The 25,224-nt window shown below is 51.4% G+C and overlaps 2 protein-coding genes across 5 annotated transcripts in view; one reads left to right on the top strand and one right to left on the bottom strand.

Moving 5' to 3' along the window:
* Positions 1-637: 637 nt before the first annotated feature.
* Positions 638-16,425, bottom strand: NDUFA8 (NADH:ubiquinone oxidoreductase subunit A8). Of its 4 annotated transcripts, none has more exons than XM_089302007.1 (5): positions 16,267-16,425; positions 12,499-12,672; positions 9,979-10,142; positions 5,396-5,561; positions 638-958 (listed from the first exon to the last, which is right to left on the bottom strand). In XM_089302007.1, exons 3-5 carry the CDS (start codon positions 10,062-10,064, stop codon positions 821-823), a joined length of 390 nt encoding a protein of 129 aa, XP_089158133.1. In that variant the 5' UTR covers positions 10,065-10,142; positions 12,499-12,672; positions 16,267-16,425; the 3' UTR covers positions 638-820. The 4 variants fall into 4 exon arrangements, with proteins under 4 accessions (XP_089158133.1, XP_089158140.1, XP_051698138.1 ...); XM_089302014.1 differs by lacking the exon at positions 16,267-16,425 and adding an exon at positions 15,018-15,232; XM_051842178.3 differs by lacking the exon at positions 12,499-12,672.
* An 83-nt stretch (positions 16,426-16,508) lies between these two features.
* Positions 16,509-25,224, top strand: part of MORN5 (MORN repeat containing 5) — a 35,997-nt gene continuing 27,281 nt past the window's right edge. The window contains exons 1-3 of the mRNA XM_008273368.5: positions 16,509-16,660; positions 21,737-21,884; positions 24,261-24,372. Coding sequence (XP_008271590.1) covers positions 16,614-16,660; positions 21,737-21,884; positions 24,261-24,372 — 307 coding nt within the window. The 5' untranslated portion in view covers positions 16,509-16,613. The remainder of the gene's footprint in view (positions 16,661-21,736; positions 21,885-24,260; positions 24,373-25,224) is intronic.

Consider the following 25,224-nt stretch of genomic DNA (forward strand, 5'->3'; position numbering starts at 1 on the left):
AGCGGGGCCGCATGAGACCTGGCCAGGAGCCCCTCCTGTGCCGTCACAGGCTCAGATGTTTCTTCACTTCTCTCCTGCACGCTTCCCTCGCGCGACCCTGGGGAACTTAACTGGCTTGAAATGTTGGATGGGAAGAGAATTGAGACTTCCAAGGTGTGGGCACAGGGAGTGGGTGTGGGCACAGGCAGTGGGTGTTACACTTGGCAGTTAAGACGACCACATCCTACACCACAGCTGGGCTGGAGTCCTCTACCTTCCCGCCAGTGTGGGAGGCAGCAATGGTGGCGCTGCCACCCCCACATGGGAGACTTGCATCCCCCGCTCCAGGCTGTGAGCCCGGCCCAGGCACTGTAGGCATTTGAAGAGTGAATCAGCAGATGGGAGCTCTCTCTCTGTAACTTAAATATTTTTTAACGTTTGTTTTGAGAAGTGTGAATGCAGACATGCCCAAGGAGCTGTCTCGGGTAACAAGGCCTTCCCACCTCTCCGTGGGCTGGTGGCGCTCCCCGGCACACCGCTGAGTGCCCACTCCCAGCAGGGTGAGAGCACAGACCGACGGGGCCCCAAACAGCAGCAGCGAGGGGGAAGTCGTCTTTAAAGGCCAAAAGGTTACAAAAAACATAATAAAATACAACTGTTTCCTTTAAAATTTTTAATGGACAGGAAATGGTATAGAATAACTGCCAAGTCACATAAATTAACTTTTTTGTTAATGTTTGTGATCCCGGAAAGAACACACTATCGGTCGATGCGCATGGCATGGGCGTTTTCATCAGTCGCTGTCTGGGCGCATGCCTGAGGCTGGGCCAGGGACCCCTCTTCACATGCTCCAGAAAAAAAGGCGGCTGCCGTGTCTGGCAGGCTTCAGGTCTCCCTCTATCTCGGGGTTGGGCTCCGGCCGTGGTCTCGAGTGATACGGATTCTCTGGTAAAGGTCGATCTGTCTTCACTTTCGTGACCTGGGCAGGGTGAGGAAGCAGAGTTGAGAGCTGGGTTGGCGTCCTCCAGGACCACACACATGCCTCCCGCTGTCTCCTCCGCTCCCGCCGCCCCAGCACATTACAGAGAACAGCTAACGCCTGAATGGACACTTCCAAACGGCAGACACGAGACACGCAGAAGGGAGCACACCCCGTCCCCGAGCGGCTCACAGGGCAGTGAGGGCAACATCAGCTAACTCCTCCCGATTGCTGTGTCCCGGGCTTCCCAAAAGGAGGATGGGAGACGCACCCGTGGGGGCCAGGACTGCACATCTAACCCACCCTGAACGTTAGCTTACTCTTGAGATGAGCAGGAGTCAACCAGGGAAATTAGGGAGGAACCAAACCGTGCACGTGGATGAATAGCACCTTGAGAATGGTGGACGCAACGGCTGCACGAGGAGCGAAGGGTGACGGAGGCCTCAACCAGCGCCTAGCCAAGCACGCTACGAGGTCCTGTGCAGAGGTCCACTGAGGCCACCTGGCCCACAGCAGGAGGACAACCAAGCCCGTGCTTCTAAACACCACTCAGACTGGCCGACAGCACCGTGTGACAAAGGGGCCTGAGCAATACCCAGATGTGTCCATTTAACCTGATGGCAACAGGTGCCGATGAAGCAGGGAAGTAAACGCAACCTGGGTGTAGGCCCCAGCGCTAGCCTGGAGAGAGGCAAGGCCAGAACTGGGGAGCTGAGCCCACAGGCCCGGCCAGGGAGTGAAGCACTGCAGTCCAACAGACGGGAGATATCTGCAGTCATCCCCTGAGGTGACAGCAGCCTCAGCGGGGAGGCAGCAGGTTGTCCTCTCAGCAACAAGGAGGCAGGCTCAGTTCACAGAGGGTGGCGGCCGTGCTGAGAGCCCTCTGCTGTCCTAGCCAGGCCGAGTCACAGCATCGGGCTGATCTTCCCAGACACAAATTCAGAACCCGTGCACTGTCCACAGAGCTTGCACAAACCCATCACACAAGCCCTGCGAGCACCCTGCGGGGCAGGTGTATCTCCAGCTCACCCACGAGGGCCAGGCTGACGTGCCCAAGAGAAAGATGCCCGGCAGTGTCAGAGCTGGAACCCAAGTCTTCAAGTCCACAGCGCTTCGTCTGCTTGCTTTCAAACCAGTTTTCCCGGCTCCTGGCCGGAACCACACATGACTGCTGGTTCCTTACCGATTCACAAAGTAATCTCGAATGCCTCCCACTGGGATCTGAAGCTTCTCTAAGGAATTCAACGTATTTCTGAAATAAATGTAGGCCGGCGCCGCGGCTCACTAGGCTAATCCTCCGCCTTGCAGCACTGGCACACCGGGTTCTAGTCCCGCTCAGGGCACCGGATTCTGTCCCGGTTGCCCCTCTTCCAGTCCAGCTCTCTGCTGTGGCCCGGGAGTGCAGTGGAGGATGGCCCAAGTGCTTGGGCCCTGCACCCCATGGGAGACCAGGATAAGTACCTGGCTCCTGCCTTCAGATCAGCGCGGTGTGCCGGCCGCAGCGCGCCGGCCGTAGCAGCCATTGGAGGGTGAACCAACGGCAAAGGAAGACCTTTCTCTCTGTCTCTCTCTCACTGTCCACTCTGCCTGTCAAAATATTAAAAAATAATAATAATAAATAAATGAAATCAATGTAAAACAGTTTCCCGAATCTAGAGGAATCAAGGACTCCCTCAAATGACAACTTCTGAAGAAAAAAGAATCAAGCAACCGCCTCTTCTGCACCACCCCAGAGAATAGGGCAGACAGTGCTCACCCCACCGACTGCGGGAACGACCGGGAGCAGTCTGCTCCGTGTGCTAGCCCATCTGTAAAATGGGACTTGGAGCTCACCAAGCTGCCGGAACGAGGGATTCTGCACACGCAGCACTGAGGCGTCTGCGCTCCATGGACTGCTTTATGATTATGAGGAAGCTGGGGCTGGCAGCGAGAGAGAACAGTGCTGCCCAGGCAGGTCAGCAGCTTCGGCTTCAGCGGAGGGGACGACCGCGCTGGGACCCCGGCAGGAATTCACCAAGCCAACACGGGGTGGGAGGGGGGAGAGGGCGCTGGGTGGAAGCTACAAGCGAAAGGGGAGGCGGTGGAAAGAAAGGCTTTCTCAGCTCCTCCCACCTCTCTAGAGAGACACTGGGCGCGGAGTTCAAGGATAACTGAAACTGCTAAGTCTTTTGAAGAGTTAAGATAGCAATGGGGCCAGTGCTGTGGCAGAGTGGGTTAATCCTCCGTCTGCGGTGCCAGCATTCCATACGGGCACCAGTTTGAGTCCCAGCTGCTCCACTTCTGATCCAGCTCTCTGCTATGGCCTGGGAAAGCAGTGGAGGATGGTCCATGTGCTTGAGCCCCTGCACCCTCATAGGAGACCCAGAGGAAGCTCCTGGCTCCTGATTGGCACAGCTCTAGCCATTGTGGCCATTTGGGGAGTGAACCAGCGGAGGGAAGACCTCTCTCTGTGTCTCTCCTTCTCACTGTGTGTAACTCTCTCAAATAAATAAATAAAATCTTTAAAAAAAAAAAAAAAAAGACAGCAATGCTTTTCTGTGGTGCACGGCTTTTTTAAATATTAACACAAAGATTCACGAGTAAATATGCTTTTTTCAGGACTTTTTTTTTTTTTAATTTTTGACAGGCAGAGTGGACAGTGAGAGAGAGAGACAGAGAGAGAAAGGTCTTCCTTTGCCGTTGGTTCACCCTCCAATGGCCGCCGCTGCAGCCGGCGCACCGTGCTGATCCGATGGCAGGAGCCAGGATCCAGGTGCTTTTCCTGGTCTCCCATGGGGTGCAGGGCCCAAGCACCTGGGCCATCCTCCACTGCACTCCCTGGCCATAGCAGAGAGCTGGCCTGGAAGAGGGGCAACCGGGACAGAATCCGGCGCCCCGACCGGGACTAGAACCCGGTGTGCCGGCGCCGCAAGGTGGAGGATTAGCCTAGTGAGCCGCGGCGCCGGCTTTCAGGACTTCTTAGTTCTCCTTTCATGAGTCAGAAATGAGAAAAGACAATCGTTCCAGATACAAAAAAATAATCAGACACCAAACTAGCTACGTCAGCCGGTCACTGCTCCACGCCCACAGCCCTGGGATGCTGCCTGCAAAGGGAAGGCCACGAACACTCACTGCGGACCCGTGCCGGGCCCTGGGCTGCAGAGTCCCGTGAACTCTGTCGGAATCCTCACAGGAAAGCAGGGCTTCCTGGCTGCCTTACGTAGATGAGGTGGTGGTGGGGGGAGTACTAAGCAATTTGATCAAGATCCCATAGCAATTAACTAGTGGGATTAAGATTCAAATCCACTGTCTCCATTCCGACCCGAGTTTCCCCCACGCCCTGCTACCCGTGCTGCCCCCCGGGAATGGAGGGCTGTGAGGCTGAGCAGGAACGGTCACGACGTAAGAGGCCCTGCACGCCGTGATACGGAGAAGACGCTTTAGCTCAGGAGCAACGGGGCGTCCTTACAAGGCATTTAACAAGAAAGTGATGTTTGCACACAGATCGCTCATAATGAAGACAGGATTTTATCCTAAATTCTTCAATTTCAGAGCATGTGCTGTCTTCCAAAAACTGTGGTGACCCACCCTCCCCTCCCAGAATTCCTACACTGCACGTGAAGAACTCCTCTCCAGGAATAAAAGGAGGAGCCAGTGAGAGGACTCAAAAACCGCATTAGGAGACGCTGATCTACAGGCATTGAAGTGTAGCGGGCTAAGCCACTGACTATGACACCGGCATCCCAAAGGAGTCCTGGGTCAAGCCCCGGCTGCTCCACTTCTGATCCAGCTCCCTGCTAATGCACCTGGGGAGATAGAAGATGGCCCAAGTACCTGCGTCCCTGACACCCAAGTAGTAGACAATGATGAAGTTCCAAGATCTTGGCTTCATTCTGACCCAGCCCAGGCTGAAGTGGCCATTTGGGGAGTGAACCAGTGGATGGAATCAATCAATCAATCAATCTGTCCCTCCCTCCCTTTCAAATTAATAAATCTTAAAGAGTACAGAGTTGGAAATAAGCATGCAGGTTTCCAGCTCTGATATTTCAACAGACGGTATCACGAGTAAGGCAGGAAACACAGTAGGAAAACACACCTTGTACCTCCAGGCAGGACTTTCTTTTTTGCAACCCTGACCCTATTTCGCCATTGAACCTGAGTTCTAGGATAGCCTCAGAGATGGGGCCGACCACCGGTGCTGCACTGACTCTCTGCCCGCCCTCCTCTACTCCTTCTGACTTTGACTAGAATCAGGTCTGCCCGTGCTGGAACCCCCTCGAGGACTCCTCCCACTGAAAGTACTCCCGCCTGGCTGTGTATAATCACCTCCTCCTAGGCGATCCGTTTGGGAGTTCGTGTTGCTCACGTTATGCCTGTTCTCACTGCCGCCTTGCCGGCCACTCTCTGCCATCACCTCACCCGCGCCTCAGAGGGCGAGACCTGCAGGAGCCTCCTTACCTTTGACAGTTCTCCCAGGTCCGGCCGCACCCAACCCAGCTTGTCCAGCACACACTCGTCAAACTTGGCCTGCTGCTTGCGACAGTGACGGAACAACTGCAGGTTGGAATAATCGATGCAGGTCCAATACTCTGTAAAAGGCTCAGCACAGTGGCGCTTTATCTGCCTGAAAAGGAGGGTGAGGTTAGGTTGTGGACTCTACAAAACAATGAAATACAGAAAGGTGGAGAAAAAGCAGGTACAGGTCTCAAACACATAGACCATTTTCTCTTTAAGATTTATTTAATTATTTGAGAGGCAGAGTTACAGACAAAGAGAGAGGTCTTCCATCTGCTGGTTCACACCCCAAATGGCCACAACATCTGAAGCTGGGCCGATCCGAAGCCAGGAGCTTCTTCTGGGTCTCCTATGTGGATGCAGGGGCCCAAGCACTTGGGCCATCTTCCACTGCTTTCCCAGGCCTTTGCAGAGAGCTGGATAGGAAGTGGAGCAGCCAGGACTTGAACCAGTGCCCATAAGGGTTGCTGGCACCACAGGCAGAGGCTTAACCTACTACACCACAGCACCAGCCCCAACATAGGCCTGCTTTCTAAAAGGTATGGGAGTAAATACTCTTACTTCACAAGACAACTTCAAAACTTTGAAGAGGAAAACCAGTAAGTAAAAACAAGAGATCTGTGAGGAGCAAAACCCGATGCCTTTATGCAGCAAAAAGGAAACACAGTGGCTTAAGACTCACGATCACTCTGTGAGGAACTCCTCAATTGGACCCATTTATTATTTGTAGTTATTTGAAAGACAGAGTGATGGGGGGAGGGAGAGAGGGAGAGAGATTTCATCCATCTGCTGGTTTACTCTTCAAATGGCTGCAAAGGCCAGAGCTGGGCAAGGCTGAAGCCAGGAGCTAGGAACCACATCTGCGTCTCCCAGATGGGTGGCAGGGGCTGAGGCACTTGGCCATCATCTGCTGCTTTCCCAGGTGGGAAGCTGGACTGGTAGTGGAGCACCCGAGATTCAAAGCTAGCACTCGGGATATGGCAGCTTAACCCCCTGCACCACAGCACAAGCCCCTATTCTTTTCTTTCGATCTGGCTCTAAAGAGAATCTGCCAACACACTTAGAAGGCAAGGAGGCACAGGGAGCAATGGGAATACTGCAGGAAAGTAAAGGGACAGACAACGGCAGAGGACGGGACAGAACCAGAAACAGCAAACACACAAACTAAAAAGCAGATACCAGGGCTTCTCAGCGCTCCTTGAATGTGTGTGGTCTCCACGCAGTTAGCATGCAGTAGAGATTAGTCCTTGCTAACAAGCAGGAAGTTCAATTCTACTTGGTGCTCTCTGTTAAGAAGCAGGTTGCATGTAGTTGATTTTTGGGCCATGAAAAATGGCTGGAGAAAATACAACTTTTATGTATAAAAGGGACAAAGGCTTTAGTTATGTTGTGAAACCACCATTCTCTTATTAGGCAACCTCGCTTGCAAACTCAGACAAGGCCAAACCACCATGATTTTATGTAACAGCCATACGTGTAGCAGCGGAAGAAATCCAGAGCCCCTCCCCGCCAGCAGAATAATAAGGATGAAGATTCTACCTGCCATACTCCAGGCATCTGGCTGTGCTCTCAACACCTGCATGCTAGTTAGCATGTCTCAGGAAGGCAGACTTTCAGAGTGAAAAATCTGCCTTCCAGTCCTGCCCTCCAGCCACTCAGTTCCCCTCCTCGGAGTCCACCAATGCTGCCAGTGTCCTAGGTACCCGCCCAGGCGTTCTAATCTTAACGTGCACCTGCCCTAACCTCTACTGGAGAATCATTATGGCAGGAAGCTATTGTCTCCAACAGGAGTTTTATATTCCTCCAAAATACTGTGGCAGTCTAGTCATGCAGATCCCTGTACTGAACCCTTGCTCACACCTGATAGACAGTTATCTACTAATGCCTGCAACTAGCACCTTACACAGCAACAAATTCCTCTCACAGAGGCAGCTCAAATCCCAGTGCTGGTGTGTGGTAGTTAAGACACGGCTTGGAACACCCACATCCCATATCAGAGTCTCTGGGTTCAAGTCCCAACTTCACTTTCTGCTTCCCACTAATGTGCACCTTGGGGGCAGCAGGCAATGGCTCAAGTGGTTGGGTGGTTGCCACCCACATGGGAGACCTGGGCAGAGTTTGGGGTTCCTGACTTCGGCCTAGCCCAGCCTTGGTGTTGCAGACATTTGGGGAATAAACCAGTGGATGGAAGATTTTTCTCTCTCTGCCTTTGAAATAAAAAATGAAAATAAACAATAAATTCAAGCATTTTCCACTTAAACCATACTACCTCTGGGCCATCGATAAAATGCCTTGCTGATACTCTCTTAAAAAATAAAGCATTTAGGGTTTGGAGCTCTGGTGTAGCAGGTAAAGCTGTTGCCTGCAGTGTCCACAGCCCATGTGAGCAGCAACTAGAGACCCAGCTGCTACGCTCTTGATCCAGCTCCCTGCTAATGCATCTGGGAAAGCAGTGGAAGATGACCCAAGGGCTTGGGACCCTGCACCCAACATGGGAGACTCAGAAGCAGCTTCTGGCTCCTGGCTTCGGTCTGGCCCAGCCCTGGCCTTTACAGCCATTTGGGAAGTGAACTAACAGATGGAAAATCAATCTTTCTCTCTCTTTCTCTGCCTCTCCCCCTCTGTAACTGTAGCTTTCAAATAAATTAATTAATTAAAAAATCTTAAAAGAAAAAAACTTAAAATAAACATACACAATGAAGCTAGCAATCAAATAAATGCAAAATCAAGCATAATAAAATGACCATGTTATATCTTCAGATATTTAAATATTTAAATAATATGCATACCAGGATGCAGTGCTGAGGACAACATACATTGACTGAACTTAAAAAAAGGCAATAAAGATCTGGAGTCATAATTAATAATCAAGTCTTTTATAGAATAATCTTACAGTGGGGAAATTTATACCAAAGTAATTAAAAGATAAAAAAGAGCTACACACAAATGTAATCATGTAATCACTGCAATTTATCTAAAATAATAAACTTAATCATCAATGATGTTCATTAACAAGAACGGGAAGGCATTTTTAGGTTGGTTTTATCTATTGACAGAATAGTATATAGCCATTAAAAATGGCCATAAGGACTACACAGCAACTTGAAAGAACGTTTTCAACAGCCCCAACTGAAAAATGAATTTTAAACACACACATACTATGACTATCACCACAAAAATGTCCCCGCATGTGGACAAAGACAGCAGAAGCAAGAAACAGAGCGCAGCTATTATGCCGAGGTATTTCGTTTTCTCCTCTGACGTCACGAGAGCGGACAGCTGTGGTTTCTGCCCGGCCAGCAGCCATTCCCTATTCTTCTACAGGAGCCCTCTGCATTTCCTTTGGGGAACAACCCCTCCCTGTCTCTCGGCAACGTGGTTTGGATGAAACTGCGTCTACTCCGCACTTGAGGCCTGCCCAGTCACTGCACTGGATCTTCCGAGGAACAAGTGGTTCAACAGCGAGCGCAGGAAGACAGCCGGCCAGGGGGCTTCTGCTGCTGCTCCTAGACACACAGCACTCTTTGTCTAGGCTTGCTAAGCAAGCAGAAGAGCAGCCTGGGGTGACTGGCGGCCAATTCTGCTACCGCAAGGGGAGAGTCTCTTCGAAAACAAGGCCAACAGGGAAAAGCAGAACTAGGAGATTGTAAGAAGAGTGGCAAAAGAACATCACATAGTTACGAAATGCTGACTCCAGCCCTGTCCCACGCCAGGCCTCTTTCTGGACTTCACAGTTACAAGAGCCAGTTTTCTGGGAGTTCGGTTTCTGTCCCTTTTATTATTATTTATTTATTTGACAGGCAGAGTTACAGACAGTGAGAAGGAGAGACAGAGAGAAAGGTCTTCCTTACTCCCCAAATGAATGCTACAGCTGGCGCTGCACCAATCCGAAGCCAGGAGCCAGGTGCTTCCTCCTGGTCTTCCTTGCGGGTGCAGGGCCCAAGCACCTGGGCCATCCTCCATTGCACTCCCGGGCCACAGCAGAGGGCTGGACTGGAAGAGGAGCAACCGGGACTAGAACCCAGTGCGCATATGGGATGCCAGCACCGCAGGTGGAGGATTAACCAAGTGAGCCACGGCGCTGGCCCGTTTCTGTCCCTTTTAATCAAGCTCTAACAAATGTAGTTGTGAAAACATTTTTCTACAATCGCACAATCTGGATTTTTTTACTAACGTACCAAGCACAGCGGCCTACAGGACTCTGAGCACACTTTTCTGTTCCTCACAGTTGTATGTTCTGATGGCGACAGCCCCGTGCCTGGCTGCTGACCAACACCGTGCCGAACTGTGTCTCTGGGCCCCGAGATGGGTGGAAACCTAGACTCATGGGACAAAGGAACTTGCCATGTAATAAAAATAAAACCCAGAATTACTATCATTTATTGAGCGCTTACCTTGGTCTACGACTTCAAGGCCTGCACACTTTCTACTGAAGATTGTCTTTCCATCAGCTAAACGTTCCCTTACTCATGTGAGAAGACAGCGATCTTTCGGGCAGACAGGCACAGACCCCGAGAGACTCTTACCTGAAGAAGTCCAAAGCGCACTTGTTGACCAGCTTGCCTTCCTCTAAACACCTCCTGGGGTCTTTCTCCTCCCAGCGGCAGAGCATGAACTCCTTGTTGGGCTTGTCACACTGAGCTCCATAGTGATGGGCCGCAGCTTTAAGCACCGAAGAACTGACTTTAACCTAGAAAAGGAACGACGGACAAAGATCGCAGACTGCGTCACTTCTTCAACTTGACCTCAAGCTGCTCAAAATAGAGGCAATGCAAAGGGAGCGACTTTACCAAGAAAGTTAAAGATGGGGCTGGCGCGATAATTCTGTGCGATCTACGGTGCTTCAATGATCACAAAGCCCTTTCACACGGATTATTTTCTTCTCTTTTACAATAACCTCACTAGCTGCTGTCACCATCTCCATTTTTAGAGATGGAGAAATGGCAGCCCTGGAACAATCTTTCTATAAAGTAGGAATGCAGCTTCTCGGCCAGAGTGGGAGGAAGCAACTCAGCAGAGCTTTCACTGGGTTTCTGCTCCAGGAATGTAATTAGAGCAGAAGGATTGGGGCCAGCGCTGTGGCGCAGCACGTTAACGCCCTGGCCTGAAGCGCCAGCATCCAATATGGGCGCCGGTTCAAGACCCAGCTGCTCCACTTCCGGTCCAGCTCTCTGCTATGGCCTGGGAAAGCAGTGGAAGATGGCCCAAGTCCTTGGGCCCCTGCACTCATGTGGGAAACCTGGAAGAGGCTCCTGGCTCCTGATCGGTGCAGCTCTAGCTGTTGCGGCCATCTAGGGAGTGAACCAGCGGATGGAAGACCTCTGTCTACCTCTCTCTGTAACTCTTTCAAATAAAAAAAATAAATCTTTTACAAAAAAAAAAGTAGGATTAAAAAACTCCCAGAGGACCAGAGAATCAAAGAAGGTGAGATTGGAAGGAATCAGAATATCTAGTCTAGAAAGTTATTAATATGAAAATCTGAAAATTAAAAAAAAATTTCAACTAAGAGCAGATCCCAGGTTTCTATCCCTGTAGCGCCACCAGTCTCTCTCACTTGCATTCCCACATATCTTCTTGGGAAGCAACAGTGTAGTACAGGAACTCATTTTGGGGACCCGTGGCTAGTCCAGGGCCTAGGCAGGGGTGGGCAACATCCAGCCCAGGTATGGCATGAAGCTCGCAAAACCATTTGGTCTGTCTCTGCCAAGGCAACCCCAGGTGGGACTTGAAATTCCATAAAGCTACAGCAGGCTAATTTGTAAGTGGATCATTCTGTGTGGCCTGCAAATGACATTATAAATATTCAAATGGCCCTTGGCAGAAAAGGGATTCCCCCCGGAGAGCTGCTGCAGTGAGTCCTGCGGGCCCCTTTCCCGTACGTACTGTTTTTCTGTCCCAATACACGATGTTTTAATACTGTAACTGACCAGGCCACTGTGTTATCAGACAGAACCATCTTCCTCATTCTTCCTTTGCAAAACCATCTTGGCTACCCTCTCAGATGAACATCCTCTCTCAAAACTTGCAATGTGTTACAATTAGTTACATGTCAATTCAGAAAACTTTTATAAAATAGGTTGAGCATCCCTTTTCTAAAATGTTTGGGATCAGAAGTGTTTGGATTTGGGAATTCTTTCAGATTCTGGAGTATGTGCATGTACATAACAGGATGTCTTGAGGATGGGCTCCACATCTACACATGACATTCATCATGTTTCATATAATACCTTCTTCACACAATCTTTTCAGTGTGCCTGTGTTCTGACTGTGACCCATGCATGATGTTAGCTGTGAAGTTCTCTACTTGTGGCATGTCAGTGAACAAAAGGTTTCAGATTCTGGAGCATTCTGGAATCGTGGTTTCTGGATTAGGGATGCTCAACCTGTACTGGGTCGCTGCTCAGATTTCCTGTCCCCAGAGAACCCTTCCCTAATCATCCCATGGGCGAGCCAGCAGCAGTCTGCACTCATGAGGTCTACACCAGAAGCTCCAAGAGGGCAGGCATTCTGTTTCCCACAGAGATGCAGTAAAGATGTCAACTGCCCTGCATTAAGCGGTAATTACATGGAAGGTTTACTCTGGATACACCAAAGCACTCCAAACAGCGTCAAGCACAGGTAGCAGGCAATGGAGAAACAGCAGTTCTCGGCGCGATGATACTGAACTGACACGTACTCATTCAGAATGTAGTGTTTCCCTCCATTTATTCAAACTCGGGTCATTCTTGTCCTTCTGTCAAAATTATAATTTCCTTCACGGAGGGACCTTGCACATTTCTTGTTTATTCCTCAGATTTAGGATTCTTCCCCTGTTGCATTTCAAACTATTTACTGCTGGCTTGTACACTGTATACTCTAACCTTCTCAGTGAACTTCTGTGAGTTCTGACACAAAACTCAAAGGATTGTTGGAAAAACTATCATTTGCAAATAAAAACACTTTCTCTCCCTGATAGTAATATTTTTATGTCTTCCTCTTCTCTTTCTGCTCTGATCAAATCCTCCAAGACAATACAGACGACCAGCAAGGAGGGTCGGCAACCTCACCTCTTAGTGCACTTTGGAGCACTTTGGGAAGACACCTGCTCCTGGTACTTGGAGTGGAGCTGTCAGGATGGTCCTGTTAGGGAGGCGCCTTTCTAAACTGAACTGGCTTTGCTTTACTGTTGTTGCTTTCTCCACCAGGAAAGACTGACATTTTCAGGCTTCTCTTCCTTGAACCTATGAATACAACATACAGCATTCACAATTTCCTGAAACGGACCCAGAGGATTTCTAGAATACAATCTAGTCTATTACGGTGTCTTATGCTTTAAGACAGTACTGGAGTTAATTTGTAAAATTCAGAATTTTAATGTGAAAATATCCCATAATTTTATTTTTATACATTCTTCACAGCTAGGTTAGCAGTAAGATAAAAGGCAAGAAAAGATGAGGGGTCCGGCACTGTGGTGTATGTAGCAGGCTAAGCCTCTGCCTATGGCGCCAGCATCTCATATGTGTGCTGGTTTGTGTCCCGGCTCCTCCTCCTCTGACCCAGCTCTTTGCTTATGGCCTGGGAAAGCAGAAGATGGCCCAAGTGCTTGGGTTCCTACACCCACATGGGAGACCCAAAAAAAAGTTCCTGGTTCTTGGCTTCGGATCGGCTCAGCTCTGGCCATTCCAGCCATTTAGAGGAGTGAACCAGCAGGTGGAAGACCTTTCTCTGGTTCTCCCTCTGTCTGTAACTCTAACTCTCAAATAAAAAAAACCTTAAAAAAAAAAAAAAAAAAAAGCCGGCGCCGCGGCTCACTAGGCTAATCCTCCGCCAGCGGTGCCGGCACCCCAGGTTCTAGTCCTGGTCAGGGCGCTGGATTCTGTCCCGGTTGCTCCTCTTCCAATCCAGCTCTCTGCTGTGGCCTGGGAGGGCAGTGGAGGATAGCCCAAGTCCTTGGGCTCTGCACCCACATGGGAGACCAGGGGAAGCACCTGGCTCCTGGCTTCGGATCGGCGCAGCGTGCTGGCCGCAGCGGCCACTGGGGGCTGAACCAATGGAAAAGGAAGACCTTTCTCTCTGTCTCTAACTCTGCCTGTCAAAAAAAAAAAAAAAAAAAAATATATATATATATATATATATTCTGCTCAATTATTTTAACAGCTGCCAAAACTGATCTCTTGCTTTGTTTTTTTAAAAAAATATTTATTTGAAAGGCAGAGTTACAAGTAGAGACACAGAGAGATACCTTACATCCACTGGTTCACTCCCCAAATGGTTGCAACAGCCAGAGCTGGACCAGGCCAAGGCCAGGAATCTGGAGCTCCATGTGGGTCTGCCACATGGGTGCAGGGGCCCAAGGACTTAGGCCATCTGCTGCTGCCTTCCCAGGCACATTAGCAGGGAGCTGGATCAGATGGAGCAGCCGGGACTCGAACGTGCGCTCCCATGGGACGCTGGCACTGCAGGCGGCAGCTTCACCCACCGCAGCACTCTGCCAGCCCCTCCTGTTTTCTTTTCCTCTCTTCTAGTCTTCAGAGTCACTGAAGTGATCTTCCTAGATGACAATTCTTTTACCCTGCTCTTAAAACCAATCAGCAAACAAACCATCAAAGGATTTAGCTTTACCAGCAAAATAAAGCCTAAATTTCTTACTGGGTATTCAAAGCCTTTTCCTCCCACACTTCCAAAAGCAATTCCTTGCTGTTCTCTTAAAACACTCCTTCACTGGTCCCACATCCATTTGTGGGCCCTGCATTTCCCCATCCCCTTATCTGCTCAGATCCTCCCAACGCCTAGAAAGTTCTTCTCTCCTTCTCTGCCCATAAACGCTTCTTCAAAAGCCACTTACCACACCTTACACTGTGCCCAACAGGTATGTCCTCTGTTGCCTTTATAGCCTCAGAGGCTTTACCGGCTGGGATCACCTCATTTACAAATAAAATAACTGTGTCTGCAAATGCTAACACTGCCCCACCAAGGTGACTGGACAACGAGACCTAGACGAGACCTAGATGTTAGACCCACCTCCAATCCTACTTTTTAAACCACATCTGCCCCTCTTCCATGGTGTTTAATCATACCCTGTCTACATTTTAGCTGTTTATGTCATTACCTTCTTTCTCAATTCAACTGTGTGACCCCTAAAGACAAGTTTATCCTAAGAGAACGCTTGCATGAAGTAGAACCTCAGGGTTTGCTAAGCGAAATGAAAATCCTAACAGAAAATACAGCAACTCAAGATTAACTCAGTTCCATGGTGGGGCAACAGACAGGCAGGCTGGCTCTGGGCAGCACCCTCCTGCTAACTTCCAGTAAATGTCACTTTCCTGTGAGTGCCTGAACACGGCAAGCGATTCCTTTATCTGCATGCCCTTCTCACAGGCATAGAGATTCAATGAGGTCATGAAGGTAAAACACCGGACATGGTGCCTGGAATGTAACTTCTGGCACGTAATTTTTTATCTTGCACTCCTTCTCCTTTAACACAGCCTGTTCTTTCTACTATTCAGTCCTGCCACGACACTCTTCTGCCTTAAAATCTGCACCATGGGGCCAGCGCTTTGGCACAGGAGGTTAAGCTGCGGCCTACCAAGGCGGCCTCCCATAGCAGAGCACCAGCTCAAGTCCAGCTGCGCAGCTTCCAATCCAGCTCCCTGCTCACAGGCCTGGAAAAGCAGCTGAAGACGGCCCAAGGACGTGGGCCCTTGCCCACGGATGGAGTTCCAGGTTCGTGGCTTCGTCCTGGCGTTTGCAGCTGTTGGGGGAGTGAACCAGCGGATGGAGGATCTATTTCTGTCACTCTGCCTTTCAAACAAATAAATTTTTAAAAAGAAATGAACAAGCAAGCCAACAAAAATAAAATACCCTTCACCTCACTCTCAGGGGGCAAAGGCCAAACTGCCCGGTCCGGCCTCGTGGAAGCTGCCTCCAAACTCTCTCAGCACAAGGTAGCAGCCAGTCTCAGCACCTGCTGCTACCCGACACCAGATCACCCTGAGCCACCAGATCACCCTGAGCGGCACCTGGCTCCCCCCATACCCAGGTTCTGCTCAGCCTGCGGCTGCTTTGCGCTTCTGCCCAGAGCACACTCGTTGCTAAGCCAGACCTGGGTTCCCCTTCCAGCTCCACCACGGACCAGCTGGCTGACCTTGGCCAGCCTCTCTGACTCTCAGGGCCTGCTTCGGATCTGTCACACAGAAACCCCCACGTTACAGTTTGCCTGGGAGGCTCTGGCTCATACACGCATATGTTAAGTTCGTTATTAGCGTCCTGTCTCCCTAGCAGATTATAAACTCGAGGAGAGCAGGGGTTACACGTCAGTGCACGTGTACGAAGTAGGGATGCGAACAGACCCAGCCCTGACTACCGGGAGGCTGCGCCTGGTCCTCTTACCAAGCATCCAGCCACTGCTGTGGGCGAGCGCCCTCCCCACGACTCTCATTGTCCCGGGGCCTCCCAGCTCGGCTCCAACGCGCTCCGCGGCTGTGACACTACTTTAAGGGGACTCTCCGCCTCGGCCGCGAGCCCTGGGCAGAGAGGTCTGAGGAAGGGCAGACAGGGTGAGCTAAGCGGTCCTGCTTGATGCTTAAGCTAAAGCACCCCTGTTCACGGAAGGAGACGCAGGTCGCGGTGGGGGCGGCGGTGCGCGGCGGGCAGACTTCTGGGGCGGTGGAGCTCACGGCCCGGCCTCAGTCTGCGCTGGGGTGCGGGGAACCGGGGGCGGGGACGGAGGGATCCGGGACCCAGCGTCCTCTGAGGCGACACCTCTGAGCGCTGGGCCCAGGCCCGGAAAGCGGCAACCCTATGCCCCGCGTGCCTGTCTTCCGGACGAGCCTCACCTCCTGCACTTTCAGCTCCTCCAGAGTAGGCAGTTCCACTATCCCCGGCATGACGGCTGCAGCCCCGACCCTCAGGGGAAGCCCTCAGCAGCGTCGCCGCCGTCTCCTTGAAGTCCCCTTTAGGGCCGCCGAGGGCCACAGCAGCCACTGCGCATGCGCAGCCACCGGCACGCAGGCGCGCTGCTCTGCCCAACCGCGAGCGTCGGAGCGTGCGCAATGCCGAGCAGAACGCCGCGACCCCGGGGCGGGGCTTTGCGTCGGCTCCGCCCATCGCTCCTGGTTGTCATAGTGATATCGTAAGCACTGGGATTCCGGAGCCCAACGTCTGGAAGCCAGAAGCAGGTGCCATGGAGTACATAGGAAGCAAATATATCGGGGAATATGTAGATGGGAGGTAAGAGCCTCACTTGATTCCCTTGTCTTGAGTTTCTGAGACTGGAAAAGGACCTTGTACCAGGGACTTGTGTAAACTTGCTTAAGAACACGATCCATGTGTACTGTTTGTGTGTGTGTGTGTGTGCACGCGCGCGCACGCGCGCGCCTCAAGTGCCGCCAGTTTTAGACGTGGGGACAAGATCCTTGCTCTCATGCAGCCTGCCGTCTAGTTGGGCCGTATAAACAAATGAGAAGCTAAAGCCAGGTGGTGGTAAATGCTGTGAAAACCAACACGGACAGTGGGAAGAAGGGCTGTGGCTAACCCGAATCCAGCACACATGGTGTCTTCCCGTAGAGTTCACAGTCTAGGGGTCATTGGAGGATTGTGTATGCAAATCACCCTAACGGGCCAACAGTCTTCTTAAAGAACAGCTGTTCAGTTCAACAAGGATTACGTGTGAACTCGAAAAGTCCTTTCGCGTATAGTGAGTCATTGCGATTCAGCGTGGGGAGCAGAGGAGACACAGGTGGCCACTGGTCCCTGCCAAGCATCCTGGATGAAGAAGGGAAAGGCTGTGTTACAGCTGGGTAAGCTGAGGCTGAGCGAGGCAAAGTGTCATTGTCGGCACTTTGAGGATGTGGAGATGGAGAGCAAGGTTTTGAAGGAATCCATTCCCTGTATTCACAGGTTGATGGAATTCCGGGAATTTTTTTTTCAAAGGTGAGAAAGATCAGAGTCTTAGAGAAAGTGGTGGTATATATGGGGTACAATCTCTAATCCTTACATCAATCTTTTTTTCAAAGCTTTATTTTTACCTATTTGAAAGGTAGTGTTACAGAAAGAGAGAGGGAGAGACAGACCTTACATCTGCTGGTTTACTCCCCAAATGGCCACAATGGCTGGGGCTGGGCCAGGCTGAAGCCGGGATCCAGGAGCTTCTTCCAGGTCTCCCACATGGGTAGCAGGGACCCAAGGACTTGAGCTATCTCCCATTGCTTTCCCAGGCGCATTAGTAGGGACCTGGGTTGGAAGTGGAGCAGCCGGTACTCAATCCGGTGCCCCTATGGGATGGCAGCATTGCAGGTGGCGGGTTAACCCATTATACCACAATGCTGTGCCCAATGTTTAAGTGTGATGCTGTCTCCACTTTAAAGTTAAGAAAAGTGAGACTTGTTCCGTAAGTGGCTGAGGTACATGCTCTGTCCTACCTCTCCCAACTTGGTGAAGTCGCTCAGACCGAGCTCGCAAATAAAGGAACTGACGCGAACAGAATCAAAGTGACTTGCCCACCGAACCGGGAAGCCATTAAGTCAGAATTTGAACCCACTTCTGTGTACAAACCGTGTTCTTTCTCTCCGCAAATGCCTGCTGGAGCAAAGGTGGGAGGATGCCAGTAGATAGAGATGCGGGATGGAGCGTGTCAGGTACAAGAACCTGAGCACCTGCATTCGGTGTGGACGGGCCGTGTGCAGGTGAGAAGCACGCAGGCAAGGTCAGAGAGAGGCTCTTTGGTGGAGCCTGTGTGTCGTGTCAGCCGCTTCCGTGCTTCTGGCCCTAGGAATCTGTGTTCTGCCTGGGAGTTTGGGGTAACCACAGCAGGAAGTCCCAGACCTGAATAGGGCTTCCCAGCTTCCCATAATGGTCAAGAAGCCATCAAGAATTGTGCTTGTTGTTGTTGTTTTCACAGCGTGGCCGTGTCTTCAGGACTGATTTTGTACAGTTGTATAGGGGCCTCTCACATTTCAGCATGGGATGAGAGCAATGTTATTGTAGGAGAAAAAGGGCTTAAGCATGAGACTGACGTGTGCTCAAAGTCGTGTGCTTCATCTATGCCTCCATTTCCTCATCTGTGAAATGGGAAAGCAATGTACATCCAGCAGCATTGTTCCGAGAAATACATGGTGTAGCACAGGTGGGTGTTATTCCCATATGCTAGATATTCAATATATACTTGATTAGTTTGAGGAGGGGACTTTTAAAGTTCACATGGATAGAATAACTTCTATATACTTAATACTGTTGATACTTAACAGTTGGATGAAGACATTTATGTGGAATCCCCACTGTGGTGGGAATATAAAATGGTACAACTACTTCGGAAAATTGTAAAAAGTTAAACAGCCATTCCACTCCTAGGTAGACACCCCAGAGAAATGAAAGTATATATCCTTGCAAATACAGATCTATAAGGCTCATAGCAACCGAAATGTCCATCAACAGCTGATGAGCAGACACATGTGGTGTACCTGTTCATCAGGATACTACTCAGCGATGAAAAAGGAACGAGCTGTCGATACAAACACAATCGATGTGACTCTCAGAATTACGTTGAGTGTAAGAAGTCAGACAAAAAAGGGGAGTATTTACTGCGTGAGTCTATTTATATACAGTTCTAGAAAATGCCAACTAACCTACGGTGATAGAAAGCAGCTCCGTGGTTTCCCGAGAGTGAGGCTTGTGGGTACGGGCAAGCAGGAAAGACTGCAGAAGGCACGTGGAGACTGGCGGGTGATCAACAAGTTACTGGATCGTGATGACGGTTTTCCCAGCGTGTGTCAAAACTTGCCAGATCATACACTTGAAACGTGTGTGTTTTGCTGTCTGTCAGTCATACTTTAATAAAGATGCTTTTTGAAATAGTAAGAGACATGGTGTCCCAGTATCATGTATGGATATTAAAAAATAAATCCGTGTAAGATTTGCATGACCCTCAGAGCGCGGCTTCTCAGGAACAGCTGCACTGCTCAGTTCTCGAGAACTCCACGGCGCTGCAGCACAGGCGGGTGCAGGGGAGACGAGCAAGCATGGGGGAAGCAGGGAGGCCAGCGACAGTCATGTGGCAGCCACTGTGCACGAGGTGGGTGTGCACGGGTCGGCATCTTTCCTGTTTACCAGCAGCTCTGGGAGGTGCGTGTTGTGGTCCTGTTTTACAGATGGGAAAAGCAAGGCTCCGATGAACCGCATAGCTAACCTTCCCCAGAGGCACCGAGCTGGCATTTGGCAGAGCAGCCTGGAGGAGCCACGAGAGGGGACATGGGCAGGGCAGTCTGTGCGCTGACAGATTTCGATGCCATGGGAACGGAGCAGCCTGTAATAGATCCTAACCTGCAGCATCCCCGCGTCCCTCCTCAGAGGGCCTGTGTGCAGTCGGTACTCGCTGAAATGCTGGCTGAATAAATTAGTAAGAGAATGAATGAATGAAATCGTAGGTATGTGATATACCTATCTTATCCTCACTGTGGAGTAACATCTTCATTATAAAGTCTCTCTCTGTTCTTTTTAGCTTTGAATTTAGAATGAAGATATTTCAGCTTGAAGGAATTTTAAAAATGGAAGGGAAGGAGGCAGAGAGGAGATGGGGAGATCGGATCAGAGCCCATTGCAGCCGCCTCATTAAGAGGCAGAAGGGCCCTGAGCCAAGGATTAGGAGCGCTGCAGGAAGAAAAATGTGGAAGAAGTCTGGGAATTCCATTGCCAGCACTTGGCAGTTGGTTGGCTCTGGTCCCATCCAGAGACTGCTTGCAGCCCCTGCCCAGTGCCAGCTATGAGTTTCTACCAGGAGGACTGGTCCTGTCCATGGACGTGGCGAGTGCAGAGGTACCGTGGGGAGGGGAGGATGAGTTCGGTTTGGGGTGAGCTGGGGATGTCCGTGGGGTTCTCAGAAAGGAAAGGGCTGAGGTTTGAGCTCAAAGTTTCATAGAGGCCTGAGTTTCATCAAAGTTTCATGGAGACAATGCTTAGACGTGGCAAAAGTGATCTCAAGCAAAAAGTGGACAAGGGAAGGAGAGAGGGTGTTCCCTCTGCTTCCATGACTTGCAGTAAAATAAAGCGAAATGGTTTTCAATACTGGGCCTGCTGTTCTAGCTTCATGTCTATGATCTCACTCAGTTATCTCAGTGACTTTGGAGGGAGGTGTTGGCATGAGCCCCATTTCATGCATGAGAAATTTAGGCTTAGAGAGGTGATGGGACAGGCAGCCCAGACTCCGGGCTGCACGGCTCAGAAGCTGAGCTCTAACTACGGCTCTCCCCTGGCCTCCGTTCCACCAGTCCCCTGGCCTTCGGGTTTCCTTCATGTTTCTCCAGCCGATGTTCACAAGGCGTCTGTTCCAAGAAGAAAGTGGGGCTGAGGGCTGAGGACACACCTACCTTAGCTTTGGTTCAAGGCAGGAGAGGAGGGTGGCAATCACAAGGCAGGACAGAAAGTCCCAAGCATTGCACCAGGCACCACCCAGAGCCTGAAGAAGGTCAAGTGTTAGGACAGGTGATTTCAGGAATGGAGAAGCAAGTGCATCTTCGTTAAGCTCTCCTGTGCAAGGCCCTGTTCTAGGAAAACCCAGACATGCTGGGTTGCTCTCAGCATCCGTCTCAACCATTTGGCCCATGGAGGAGCTGGTCACCTGGCCCAGCCAGTGTTGCTGCCCGGTGCTCCTGGACAGGCCTGTCCTGCCTGAACGGGACACTTGCCACACGCCCCCAGCTAGACCAGCCCCCCCCCCCAAGACAGGGGCTGTGCTTGCTCAGACGGCAGCTGTTGTACCTGTGTTGTGCCTCTCAGCACAGTACCTGGCACACAGGACAGGCCCTGTAAATAAGTGTAGAACAGAAGGAAGGGAGGGGAGAAGAGAGACGGACAGAGAGGTTAACAAGGTCTCCAAAGTGATGTATCTAGAATATGGTGGCATAAGCTTCAAATTCATATCTCCTATCTCTAAATTTCTACTTTTCCATACATCCCACCTGTAGTACAATGGGGAACCTGGATCCCTGCTGCAGTTTTTGCTGTGTGGCTTTGGACACATGCTTACCCTCTCTGGGCTCACCAAGGTGGGTATTTCAGGGGGCAGCATGAGCTCCAAGAGAACCTCTGGGGGAGGGCCAGAGAGACAGACCAGACTCTGTACTCTCCTGAGCAGTGCAGCCCCTCTGGCTTCTGAATCTTTGGGCAGAAGGTAAGCAAAAGCGCTGGTTTTGTCCAGAAGGTGGCTGAGACGGTAAACTCTGAGGCCGAGCTCCCCGCCAGCTCCCCGTCGTCTGCCCTCCCTGATCCTCCCGTGGTGCCCCGGGGCTCACTGGTTTCCCTGTGTGCTTGCAGGATGGAGGGCAATGCCGAGTACATCCTCCCCACCGAAACGAGATACGTCGGGGAGATGAAGGACGGCATGTTTCACGGCAAAGGAACCCTGTTCTTCCCCAGCGGGAGCCGATATGACGCCGTCTGGGAGAAGGGCTTGGTCGTGGAGGTGATTGGCGGCGCGGGGGGGGGCATTCCAGGGGGAGGCCCCCCAGGCAGGACCCTCCCTGGGTGGCGTCCACCTCCCTCCATCCCCTCCTCTTCTTGCTTCCTGATCTCCCAGGGCTCCAGAATCTTCTAGATCCGGAAGGGCCCCAGGGGAGTGTGAATCCTGACACTTGTTGGACCCCTGTGACACTCACGTTCCTAATCTGTACTCTGAGGACAACCACCTTATGGGTTACCTGCCATGACTGTACCAAATCACCACACACAGTGAGAATCTGAGAGAAGCACAGACTTCTTGTCCTACAGTTCTGGGGATCCAAAGTTTAAACTGGGGGCTGGAGGGCATTTGGTGTAATGGTTAGGACGCTGGCTGGGACGCCCAGGTCCCATGTTGGAGTACCTGGATCCGAGTCTCCACGCTGCTCCCCATTCCAGCAGCTGCTAATGTGGGGGCAGCAGGTCATGGCCCAAGTGCTTGGGTCCCTTACTGCCCAAGTGCGAGACCCAGATGGAATTCCCAGCTCCTGGCTTCATTCAGCCTGGCCCAGTGCCAGCTGTGGCGGGCATTTGGGGAGTGGACCAGTGGGCAGGAGTTTGTCGCACTAGCTCACTCTCTCTCCCCCACCTACCCCGCCCCCACACACCTCTCAGATTTTTAAAAAAACGTTCAAGTTGTCTAAAACGTGCGAACAGGGCTGCATTCCTTGTGGAGGCTCCAGGGAGAGTCCCTCTCCTTGCCTGTTGCAGCTCTGAGAGCTGCCGGTGTTGCTTGGCTGGTGGCCACACATCACGCCCACCCCTGCCTCCATCGCGCGCCACCTTCCCTTCCTCTGCTTTCATCATCGCCCCGCTTCCAGAACCTTCATCTGGCTCCCTTTCGCCATGCCGAGGAGCAGCTGCCCGGGTCCCACAGACACGCACATCTCTGCAGGGCCGTCATTCAGCCAACCCCCACCAGCACAGCCTCACAGGGCAGTGGTGAGAATAAATGCGACCACGCATGTGAGCACTTAGCTGAAGTTCCTGGCACACAGTAGGCCTCCGTGAGTGTCAGCCCCTGGCATTGCTGCCAGCTCACTGCTGCTGTCATTACAAGTCATTAACCCAACAGTTCTTAGCCTGGGATTTGTGGACCACAAATCCAATTCAGGGCATCCGTGAGCCCTCCTGATTTATATACACAAGTTTCCATGCATGGGGGACTGTGTTCTTCTCTGGGAAGATGGCCTGTGTCTTCTGCCGTCTCACTAAGGATGCGTTGGAGCCTGATTCGTGACCTGATAAGGGTTAAGCAACACTCTTTGTTTTACAGCTTGCCATCTGTAAGCCCCAGGAAGGGGATATGACTTGCCCAAGGTCACACGGTGAATTAATAGCACTGTTGGAATTCCCACTCATGTTTCCTGATGCCTTAGCCAATGCTATTTCTACATCCTGAGGCTTTCTTTAGCTCAAAAGCAGCAGAAAAGGCAGAATGTGTGTGCTTGGACAAAGGGCCATGGCTGATGGCTCTGATCTTTCCAGTTATGATAATAATAAAAGAGTAGTAACATTTATTGGGTGCTCGTATGTGTCCATATGTCAATCAGAGTCTCTAGAGAAAACCAATAGGAGGGAGGTAGACAGGTGACAGATAGCCAGATGATAGATAATAGATAGATGACAGATAGAAAATAGAAATTTATTATTAGAGATTGAATCACAAGGTTATAGAAGCCGAGAAGGGGCACACTGTCCCCCGCTGCAAACCACTGAGGTTGTCCCAATGCACACTGAAAGGCGTGAGAACCAGCAGAGCCGATGACGTAAGCCCCAGTCAGAGTGCAAAGGACAGGGCCAGGAGTGCTGACATCCAAGGTCAGGTGGAGCAGCCCACGCAGAGAGAGGCCATCAGCCCTTCCTCAGCCTTTTCTGTGCTATTCAGGCCCTTCTGGGGCTGGATGCCGCCCACCTGCGCTGGTGGGAGTGGGTCTTTTTTACTTGGTTCACCAATTCAAATGTGATCCTGTTGCAGACACACCCAGAAAGACTGTTTGGGCAGCTCTCTGGGCATCCCTTACCCCAGTCAAGGTGACAGACCATTGACCGTTACCTTCGAGTATTGTGATAAATGCAGTGTTTGTGCCATCTCATTGACCTCTCCCTCACCCCGGTGAAGAAGTACCATCGTGATCCTGGTCTTACAGACGAGGAAGCTGAGGGCCAGGACAGTAGTCACCGGCCTGAACTTGCACAGCAAGCTACATACTTACAAGAAGCCCAGTCCTTGGGCTCCTTACCCCAAACCTCGCACGCACACTGTGACACCCGTCTCTTCTTCCTGTGGCGGGCAGCCTTCTTTTCTTCCTGAGACTCACGCAGGCTCCATGTCTTCCAGGGCACGTACACCTTCGAGGATGGGCTGAAGTACGAGAGCAAGCACTGGCACTACTGCGACAGCTATGACCGGAGGTTTTACACCGAAATCTGCCACGGCTTGAAGCCTGCAGGTACCCAGGCACCCTCCCTTTCCTTCACATCCAAATGGAGAGGGAAACCAAAGGTGGCTTTAAATAACTGGTCGTGGCCTATTGAAGGAGCCCGAAAGAGAGAACTGAGCAGGTGCAGTGGAACCCCAGAGAGCCAGGGCCCTGGGCCAGAAAAGCCAGTCCTCAGCTCTCAGCTCCACTGTACTAGCCAGGGGAGCCTGGGCAAGGGCAGTCCTCTGTGCCTCAGTTTCCCCCCCTTGAGAATGAGGACAACAGCATCATGGCCCCCCTCCCACCCCGGTTGTCATGATCTGTGTAAAGTGATTAGATTGACTGGCAGGCGTAGTAGGTGCGTGGTTACAAGTCAGCTGCTCTTTGTGGTGCCTCTGGAAACATTAACATTGTGTGCTCTGCGTACCAGGTAAGGACTCCCCTCCAGTCTCCAGGTGTCCCTGCCAGGCCCTCCTTGTTGGCCCATGTCAGAGAGGAGCAAGTTGAGGCCAGCCAGTCCAGACAGGTTTCCCAGGGGCGGAGCCTGCCTTGGAGCCCACATGTTCCACTCGGGGGTGCTACCTCCATGCAGACACCGTGTTCCATCCCGGAGGGCCATCATGGGGACAAAAGAGTCTGGATGCCGACCGTGGCAGTCTCAGGAGCCCCCCTGCATTTCTGAGACTTGTACAAGCTTGGGGGGACCTCCTCGTCTGGGGCCCCGCAGAGGTGACATATCCAAAGTGACAGTTGGGAAGATGGGTTTTTCAACTGTAAAAGCAAGGCCAGCCCGAGAGATGTGAGAGAATATGGTGTGGTTGACAGCTCAGGGAGCCGGAAGCTCTGGGTTCGAGGCCCAGCGTTCCCTCCCCGTAACTGGAT

Source organism: Oryctolagus cuniculus, chromosome 1, assembly GCF_051225735.1.
Source record: "Oryctolagus cuniculus isolate XC-2025 breed Fujian yellow rabbit chromosome 1, ASM5122573v1, whole genome shotgun sequence".
Lineage (NCBI taxonomy): Eukaryota > Metazoa > Chordata > Mammalia > Lagomorpha > Leporidae > Oryctolagus > Oryctolagus cuniculus.